Source organism: Elephantulus edwardii, unplaced genomic scaffold (assembly GCF_000299155.1).
Source record: "Elephantulus edwardii isolate Elephantulus edwardi_28Jun2011 unplaced genomic scaffold, EleEdw1.0 scaffold00008, whole genome shotgun sequence".
NCBI lineage: Eukaryota > Metazoa > Chordata > Mammalia > Macroscelidea > Macroscelididae > Elephantulus > Elephantulus edwardii.
In genome coordinates this window covers 34107285-34117687 of record NW_006399758.1, presented here as the reverse complement: position 1 = coordinate 34117687, position 10403 = coordinate 34107285, and the positions used below count along the sequence as shown (strand labels likewise).

Below are 10403 nucleotides of genomic sequence, written 5' to 3'. Positions count from 1 at the left end.
GTTTAGGGCTCTTGTACATAGGGTCACTATGAGTCACAAATGACTCAATGGCACATAACAACAACAACAATATTTAAACCTTTCCTTAACTTTTTATAGTAGTAGACTCACTCAGCGTAATGCTTATCCACATTATGAGGTGTCTGAGGATTCCTCATTTTCTTTAACATTGCATAGTATTGCATTTCATGTACTGTTGTAGTTTCGGGTTTTGTCTATTAATCTGCTCATGGGCACATAAGTTGTTTCCACATCCTTGCTTTTATGAATCATACTGCCAGAAACATGGATGCCCATATATCTATCAGTGCCCTGGCTCTCACATAAGGTGTCAGTATTAGTCTCTCCCCATTTGGAGTAAAGAAGTATGAATAAAGTTAATGACTATCAGTCCAAAGGACTAATGAACCATGTGAACTTCAGTGATCCTTAGACAGAAGAACAAGATGGTACCTGGCAACCACGGCTAACTGCTCTGAACGAAGGTACCTGATAGAGTGGGAGAAAAAGAACAAAACTTGAAATCGCCAAAAACAAAAAAATCTTGGTGGTTTGTCACAAAGTGATGTCACCCCCTAGATTATGGCCTTTAGTCCAATTTCAAGCTTGAGACTGAAATCACCCTCATGACTAAACTTCCAGCCAAGTGATAGATGGGCCTATACACATGTAATAACACCAGGGAGTAACTCACTCCTTAGAACAATCATCTACACTAAATAAAAAGGCAGCATCGCCAAGGATAGAGTCCAGAAGCTGCAAAGGATAGGAAAGAAGGACAAATGGGAACTGGAAACACCGGAAAGAAGTGAGAAGAAGGTTATTTACAATATGAAGATTGTAATCAATGCCATGAAACATGAAATGCATGAATTATTGAATGGGAAGTCCATTTTCTCCGTGAACATATACTCAAATCAACAATGGAAAGCTTTTTTTAATGAAGGATAAGGAATCTTTCAGAAAAATAAAAACTGAGGAACTACCTCATAGACCCCTTTGTAGGAAATGTTTTTTAAAAGTTCTTCAAAGCTCAGAAAGCTGAACATAGAAATTACATATGACCCAGCTACTCCACTGCTTGGGATATACCCTGAGAAAATGAGAACTGAGGCAACAACGGAGACTTGTACACCAGTGTTCATAGCAGCATTATTCACCATCACAAGAACATGGAAGCAGCCCAAATGTCCAACCATAATCAAAGTGATTGAGAAATTATGGTATATTCACACAATGGAATATTACACAGCACACAGGAACAATGATTTTGTAAAGCACTACCTAACTTGGGAGGGACTGGAGAGCATTATGCTAAGTGAAGTAACTGTCCCATAATGACAAATACTGTATAAGATAATTATTGTAGAATGTGTATGATGATCCAATGGGGGGCAGGGAAGGAGCAGAGGACTGAGGATGGGGGGGGTGGTAGTTAATCATAGGTTCACACAATTTGAAGGATGGAGGGAGAAGAGGGTAAAGGAATTGGGAATGATTGATGTGTATACAATGTATACAAACTTTATAAATAAGTATAAAATAAAAAACTATTAAAAAACTTTTTTCAAGAAACAGGAAAAGGGTATAGAAGTCAGAAACTCAGATCTACACAAGAAAAGAACATTGGATAAGAAAGAAATGAAAACAAAAACATTTTCATATTTTACTTATCTTCAATAGATATAAAAAGATAACAGCTTAGAAAATAATTATAACAACAGTGTATTGGATGATTATAGGATGTGACTAGCTAAAACTAACAACAGCATTATTATAAGGAATGGGAGCAAGAATTGGAATTATTCTGTTAGAAGGTGCCTGCACTCCCAGATGAAGTTTATATTATTTGAAGATGAGCTTAAATTAGTTAAAAGCTGTTGGAAACCCTTATGAAAATAGCTTCCTTTTTTTCAAAAAAAGTAAGTATCATTGATGTGACAAAAGAAGATGAAATGTTCAATCAAAGCCAAAAAAACTAGGAGGGGGGGATGGAAAAATTCAGGTAAGCTCACATTAAGGGATTAAATAGGACTTATTACACTTAACATTACAAATGAATACAGGAATGTGAGGACATTAAAATTACTCCATCAAGACAGAAAGTATGTATTGGAATCTGTAAATGTTTACCATGTTAATACCTACTTACTTTTCTCATTGCTTTTAGTTTGACTTTCTTTCGTCATGATAATAGCACTTACTTTATTTTTTATAAGGTTCTTCCCCAAACAAATTCTACCTCCACTGGTTTGATTGGGGTTGGGTTTTTTTCAAGATAAAACATAAAATGTCCTCTCTCTCTCTCTCTCTCTCTCTCTCTCCCCGTGTGTGTGTCACTCTATGTGTGTGTGTGTGTGTGTGTGTCTCTATCTCACTCTTTCTCCACCCTATCTTTACTCAATCATCTACCTAAGTTCCTCCTATCTACCTTCTGACCTATCTATGGAATAGATTTTATTATTTGAAGGGCCTTGATTCCATGTGGCTATTTCACTCACATTCCCGTAGACTTGGGTGCATGGTAATCCAGTAGTTAGATAGGGCTGCATGGCACTGGGGAATTTAATTTGAGCCTAAGAGTGTCTGTGTGTGTGTCAGACTATGAAAGCAGAGCGGAAATACATATTTAAATGTCAGGTTATTTTGAGATTTCTCAAGCTTTAATTACACTTGCCTACAGGTTACACGTTTGGAGTGCTTGATGAGTTTTTGAACAGAGGAAATAGTTTGCCTGCCAGATGGATTTTGCCCAAACTCTCAGCAACGTTTAAAATAGCATCATTTTCCCTCTTGTCCACAAAATGCTTCTCCAGCATCCCACCAATAGAAAATTTCCCTCAATGAACAGCTTTGTAAGAAAGTCCCAAAATATTCCCAACCCTACAAAGAGGTTTCTAAATGATCATGTGCTAGAGGACAAACAGTTCAGTTAGTATTAAATGTCCCCAAATGAAAGAAGGGTGAATGGAACAATGGTCCATGAGACAAAGGAATTGATTCCACCTAAATCCACATCTGCTTCTGAAATCTGGACATGAAGTAACAGGAACTGACAGAAATGGGCCTCTAGAATGACATATTTACGTTAATGTTTCTAGGAAGTAAGCTGTACTTAATGTTTGCTGTGACTATACATGGCAGAGGGCTCAAATTTCTCTCTAGTCTTTGTTTTCCTCTCTCTTGATGACTTTGGTCTTCCCTAAGCAGGTTTGTTAGAGAGAGATCTTCAGCATGGATCTGTTTCAGCTACATTCCATGCTATTGACAGAGGAACTAAGAGTGTGGTACTAAAATATGGAGAAATGAAAGTATTCTACAATCTTATGATTCAGTTTCCAACTTTTACTTGGCCTCTGTCCCTGGGGTGTAACTTTCTCAAGTGTTACTTAGCTTCCCATTTTCGTTAGGTAAAACAAGAAGGTTAGAGAGCGCTGAGGTGAGATAATACCCTTCCTTTAGGTGGGATAACACTCCGTTAAAGTTTAGAAGCTGGCCTTTGTTGTGGAGAACAAATACATTTTGGGAACATTTCATATGATTTTTTTCCCCCTTCACCCTGACAAATCCACCAGAGGGTTTGTGTTAGCTCTTCACAGTGAGAACACAATGAGGTTCCAGTAGGTAAAAGCAACAAAAATGTATCTTCCTAAGACTGTAATTCTCAGGAGTGTCTCACTCTTTTGCCAGTTCATACTCATCCTCCAGGAATTTGTCAACATTGTCATTTACTTCTTCCTTCAGTTTATAAATCTTTGCTTTTAAGCAGCACCCTAGTTAGGCTTTCTCGAAGAGACTTGTTAGTTCTTTTTGCAGTCCATGAGGTATTCATTCAGAACTCTTATCCAACACCACAATCGAAAGTCTTTGCTGCTTCTTCTGTCATCCGATGTCATCCTCTAACTTTCAGATGCACAGGAAGTAGCTGAAAAGACCATGTCTTGAATTAGGCGCACCTTGGTCTTTAAACTCACATTGTGGCTCTTTGGCACTTGCTGAGGTCCTCGAGAGCAGATTTTTCCCAAAGCAACACATGTTTTTATTTCTTTTTTATACATATTTTTTCTTGTTTTTATATAATAATAACTTTACAGTATGTTTCATTCATATACATTGTTTTATACAATCTTTCGTTTACATTGTGTTTCACACAATCATTCATATACATTCTATTTTATATTTTTTATACTAGTTTATTTGCAAAATTCTAATACATTGTTTTTCATACCAGATCCTTCCAATTTCCCTCACCCCCACCCAACAAATTGTATGACCCTATGATGAATCACCCATCCCCCGCACATCCTCATCCCTCTGCTTCCAGCCTCCTCTCCCCCTTGGATCCTCATACTCTTTCTACAATATTGGTTTTATACAGTATTTTCCTGATGGGACTGAGTTAGTTCACTCAGCATAATGCTATTCAGTTCCTCCCAAGTTAAGTAGTAATTTACAAAAGCATTGCTCCTGCAAGCTCCGTAGTATTCTATCATGTAAATGTACCATAATTTCTCAATCTATTCAGTTGGGATTGGACATGTTTTTGAACAACACTATTATGAACATTGGTGTATAAGTCTCCGTTTGTTCCTCAGTTCTCATTCTCTCAGAGTATATTCCAACAGGTGGAATAGCTGGGTCATATGTTCAGCTTTTTGAGGAAGCATCAAACTGCCTTCCAGAGTTGTTGTACCATTGTAACAATCCCATCAACAATGTACAAAAGTTCCCATTTTGCCACGTCCTCTCCAACATTTATTACTTGCTGTCCTGTTAAACTTTGCCACTGCTACTGGAGTGAGATGCTACCTCATTGTGGTTTTGATTTGCATCTCTCTTATTGCCAGGGATTTGGAGCATTTCTTCATGTGTCTGTTGGCTTTTCAAATATCTTCCTCTGTGAAAATTCTTTCCATGTCTTTTGTCCATTTTGTAATTGGGTTATCAGTCTTTTTCTTGTGGAGGCCCAGGAGTATTCTGTAAACTTTCGTTGTGAGACGCTTGTCTGAAATGGCTTTGCCAAGTATTTGTTCCCCGTTGGTAGGTTTTCTTTTCACCCTTTTGGAAAAAGTTTTTGATGCACAAAGGGATTTAATCTTTAGAAGGTCAGTCTCTTTATACCATAGACTAGGCCTTCTAAGCTTAATCCCAGATTGTCTCTTATGAACTTTATGGTTTGAGTTGATTTATGTGTATGGTGTGAGATGTAGATCCCATTTCAGCTTTCTGCAAGAGGAAGTCCAGTTTTCCCAGCACCATTTGTTGAAAACATTGCCATTTCCCCATCTGATAGGTTTTATTTCCTTGTCAATTATCAGTTGACAATAGATAGTTGGGTCTGTTTCTGGGTTCTCTTTTTTCCCCCCCTCCTTGGTTCACATCTTTTTATTTCTTGACTGCTGTAACCATGGTTATTGATTTTGGACCAAGTAAAATGAAATTCTTGTCAAAATCAGTCTTTTCTATATTTCATGATGTTGCCTCTCAGTCCAGTTCTGAGGATTTGGGGTTTTTTTTTATATTGAGATGTAATCCATATTGAAGACTACAGTGATTGATCTTCTGCAGAAAGTGTTTCTAGTCCTCTTCACTTTCAGCAAGAAAGGTTTCATGATCAGCATACTGATGTCACATTCTTCCTTGTGCAGTTTAGATTCTTTCATTATTTGCTCAGCATACAAAAAGGAAATTTCTCTAACACATACCTTTTATGATTTTAAACTGTGCATTGTTCTCTTACTCTGTTCGGACAATAGCTTCTTGATCTATGTAGAGGTTTTGCATAAGCACAATTTAGTGTTCTGGAATTCCCATTCTCCTGAGTGTTGGTCATAATATTTTTATGATCCATACAGTCAAATGCCTTTGCATGGTCAATAAAATATGAGTAAACCTTTTCAGGTGTTCTCTATTTTCAGCAAGGATCCATCTGACATCAACATGATATCCCTCATTCCATTGTCTCTTCTAAATGCAGTTTGGATTTCTGTAAGGTTACTGTTCAACTCATTTTTAAATACTCTTCAGCAAGATTGTACTTGGGGGTGATATTAATGATGGTGGTGGTGGTGTACCATTGAGTCAAAACTGACCCATAGCTGACCCTCTGGTGGGTTTTCAGAGGCATTTACTTGCATGGGAGGAGATTGCCCATCCTTCTCCCATGGAGTTGCTGGTGGATTTGAACTGCATGCCTTTAGGACTGCAGTGCAATGTCTTGCCACTAGGCCACCAGAGCTCCCATATTAATGATAGTGTTTGATAATTTCTACAATCTGTCGGGTTACTTTTTTTGGGGAATGGAAACAAATATTGACCTCTTTCAGTGAGTTAGCCCAGTAGCTGCCTTCCATATTTGTTGGCAGAGATTAGTGAACACATTAAAGGTTGCATCTATTTCCTTAAACACCTCAATTGGCATTCCACCAATTACTGGGATCTTATATTATGCAGCTTGGATTTCTTCCTTCAGTACTGTTGGTTCTGGGTCATGTATCACTTCCTGAAATGGTTTTGTGTCTACCAATGACTCTAGGCATTGCTTCCAATTTCTTTTAATGCTTTCTACATCATTAAAGATTTTGCCCATCGAACATGTCAGTATTGAACCTCTAGGCTTGAATTCGTTTTTTAGTTCTTTCATCTTGAGAAATGCCAAGTAAGTTCTTCCCTTTTGATTTTCTAACTTCAGTTGTTTGTGTGATAATCCCTTGCTTTGTCTTCTCAAATTTCCCTATGAGATATTCTCTTTATCTTACTTACTTTGGCATTTCTTCACTTTCTTTTGGACTTTGTTCATTGGCTGAGCCCAAATGAAAGCCCAAAGGAGTCGACTTTCTAGAGATCAAAAAGGGATAGAGAAATGTGATGGAGCAGTCTAGAAGAGCAAGTAGAATATATCTAGTATGTCTGGAACCTAGAATGAGAGCTGATGAGGCACTTGGTGGCCATAAGTCCTTGATTTGTGGCAGGTGTAAGAGAAATGTGAAGACTTTCCACGCATTTGTTACCATCATACTTTGACTTTACCCACATAAACCACCAAAACCTCACCTTTTTGGGAATCACCTCAAAGAAGAATAAATATCTGAAAATACAGCAATGTACTTTCAAACGATTACTTTCAATGTTTTCATAATAGATTAAGAGTGAAATTGGTGTCAAGGACTCACTTTTCTTTCTTACAGTCTTCTAGCATCAGGTGGAGGAAACCGCCGAACAGCCAACGTGGCAGCTCATGGTTTTGCCAATCTTTTGACACTGGACAAAAAGACCCTCCAAGAAATTCTAGTCCATTACCCAGATTCGGAAAAACTCCTCATGAAGAAAGCCAGGTACAACTTTTAAAATTCCATTAGAAATAGGCTGGCTTTAGTTTATAAAATTCAAGGCAAAGAGAACCGTATTATTGCTACAGCATTTAGCTTTCCCCATACGATCTATTTAGAAACTGTATCTTAAGGTGTCCATTAAAAGCAGACTAGGAGGTCTTTTGATGGAACTTACAGAGTTATCTAAAATAGCTTTACTCTTCCATTTACAGAGTGATTCTAAAACAGAAGGGTAAGACTGCAGAGGCAACTCCTCCAAAAAAAGGGTATGCCTTTCTCTTCCCACCTAAAGAAGAGACACCCAAAATGTTTAAAGCTCTGCTTGGAGGTAAAGGAAAAGCAGGGCTTGCAAGATTACTCAAACTGAAGAAAGAACAAACAGTTCAGGTAATAAGACAGACTAAATAGATGTTTGTACTGGACAGAGCAATGGACTAAGTCTACCCAGCCCACCTCTTTTGTTCAATTGTTTGTTTTGGGATTTTTTTTATTTTTTTATTAATTTCAATGAAAATTTACAGAAACTCTGAATTTCCTTTTATTCATTGTTTTATTTTTCTCCCCTCCCAACCCTTCCCCTAGTACACTCCCCTCTTGGAAAAGTAAAAGAAAAATTCTTTCATTGTTTTACAATCTCTCCCCCCCACCCCAGTTCCACTCCACTATGCAGCCTTCACTCTGGACTCCTGTCATGACAAAAATACATAACCACATATCCCGTTTAAACAGTTTTCTCCCTCATCTGTTTCAATGTAGTATATATTATTGAACTCATCTTTCTCAGTCTCCCCCCAACCCTGATGTCAGTCCTATTTTACAACAGTGGTACCACGTAATATTTGTCCTTTTGTGACTGAGATACTTCACTCAGCATAATGTCCTCCAAGATCACCCATTTTGCCAGCCCACCTCTTGTTTGAATTCCAAACACTTGAATTGTTTACTTCTAACAATTACTGCATTATGCTTAGCACTTCTCATTTTTTAAAACTACTACCCCAAATATCATCATATTTAATCCTCATGTCCTCATGGATTTGTTATACAGGCTTTCTCTCCTCTCTCAGTGTGTGTGTGTGTGTGTGTGTGTGTGTGTTTGTGCGCACGCGTGCGTGTGCGTGTGTGTGTGTGTGTGTGAGAGAGAGAGAGAGAGATAACACGAGCATGCGCACATGCACCAGTAGAGAGACAAACAAACAGATGCCTATATAAGCCACTTTACCAACATGGTAATAACATTTCACAGAAATTCAATCTATTATACACAATAAATTCTTAAGCCAGAAGGGACCCTATAGACTGCCTTTAAGTCCTTCATATTATAGACACAGAAACTGAGAATCAGATCAAGGAATTTGGCTATTATCACAATTTGTGGCAGAATATATATCCGGATATTCAGATTTCCAGACCTACAGTGGGACTGTCCCCTGATATCTAGAAATGTAAAGAAACTCAACTAGAATTGTTTTTCTTTTCCCTTTTTGTGTAATATTTCTTTAATCCTCAAAATCAGTGCATCAGAGCAAATGCTGTAAAACAGAGATTCTGCTTTTCTGAATCTAGTCATTGTCTCTGAAACAGTAATAAAAGGATGAATGCAGACCTCTCGGAAAGTGAGGAAAGGAAATATTCTCAAATCAGCCACATTCCAGAAACTTCCCTCTTTCTTCTCCTCATACACACACTGGGGAAAATTAGGGATGCAGTATAAACCAAATACTTCCTTAACTCAGTATTAATAATTGGTATAGAAAATAGATAAGAGTAGAGAAATATATCAGCAAAAGTATAGGCTCTGAACTTCACACATGCACATTCATACCTCATAGAAGCCTCTCAAATGGATCCCAAACATCTTCAGTAAAAAGCATAGTAATTTTTTTACTATGAACTTTCTATAGATGATATTAAAACACAATAGATATTTTAAAAAATTGTAGCTAAAAAAACCCAAAACTCCTGTACCTCAAGTGCCCTTGGGACAAATGGAGAAGATTGTTCTAGGAAAGAGATATGAGTTTCTTCTGAAGTTCTCCCAAGAGCTTGTGCAGGAGGAATACCATACTTCCTATTGTGTTTTTCCTGGTATTTTGTTAATTCTGGCTTTATTAAAAAGAAACATTTAAAGAGCAAAAACAAAGACTCCTTAGCACTGAGTAATAATTCAGAGTATGAGGGAAAATTGGAAAGAGAATTCCTTTGTAAGGCAAAAATACAATCTAAAGCAACTTTAAAAATTAAAAATGACAGCTCAGCCTCACACTCTAGCATGTCAGAAAACTTGATCAGCGGTAGTCAGATGCATAGGGATTCACAATCCCCTTGTTGGCTTAATTCAGAGGGTCTTTTTCTTGGCAATGATGCTGTCATTGTATACTAATTAAGAGACTCTGAAGTGCTCGGTTTTGATTAAGTTTTTCTAACTGTTTCTTCTAGAGAAAAAGTGAAGACTCTGAAGAAGGAGAGGATAAAGGAAAAGCACATGAAGATAAAGGAACGGAGCAAGCAGAAAAAGCACCGGATGAACCCAACTGTGGAGCAAGTCCTTCTCCTAAGGAGCAAGTGCCCAAGTCAAGTCCGAAAAAGGAGTCATTACCTAGAGGGACTACCTGTCAGTCACTCATCATCAGCATGGCTCCCTCTGCTGAGGCCGGAGAAGAGATTCTGACCATCGAAGTCAAGGAGAAGAGACTCTGACCATTGAAATCTAAGAAAAAGCTGAACAATAAATGTTTAGTTATCTTTAACAGGTAATCTTGCTGGTTCCCAAAGAGATTGTACCCAGGATTGTAGTTTAAATTAATGAGGGGAAAAGACCTTGCCAGTACCCTTGAGAAACCATCGGCAAATCCCTCGCTTAGTTGGTAGGACTTATCTGAGAGTGTGATTTTATGCAGTGATAATAAGAAGATTATTAAAAACCATCCCTATTCTCCACTGTCATTAGCTTTGTACAATTGCTATTTCTTCTATTTGGATTGGGCTGGATTTTTCTTTCCTCTCTTGCTCTTTCCAGATAATGTTTCTTTTGATTGGCTTGATCTTCATTATCTTGCTTTCTTAAAATAT

The 10403-nt window shown here is 37.7% G+C and overlaps 1 protein-coding gene across 1 annotated transcript in view; it reads left to right on the top strand.

Moving 5' to 3' along the window:
• The window catches only part of CNGB3 (cyclic nucleotide gated channel beta 3), a 244371-nt gene extending 234340 nt beyond the window's left edge, over positions 1-10031 (top strand). The window contains exons 17-19 of the mRNA XM_006880559.1: positions 7188-7334; positions 7544-7718; positions 9771-10031. Of these exons, the coding sequence (XP_006880621.1) occupies positions 7188-7334; positions 7544-7718; positions 9771-10031 (583 nt within the window). The remainder of the gene's footprint in view (positions 1-7187; positions 7335-7543; positions 7719-9770) is intronic.
• Positions 10032-10403: the final 372 nt, after the last annotated feature.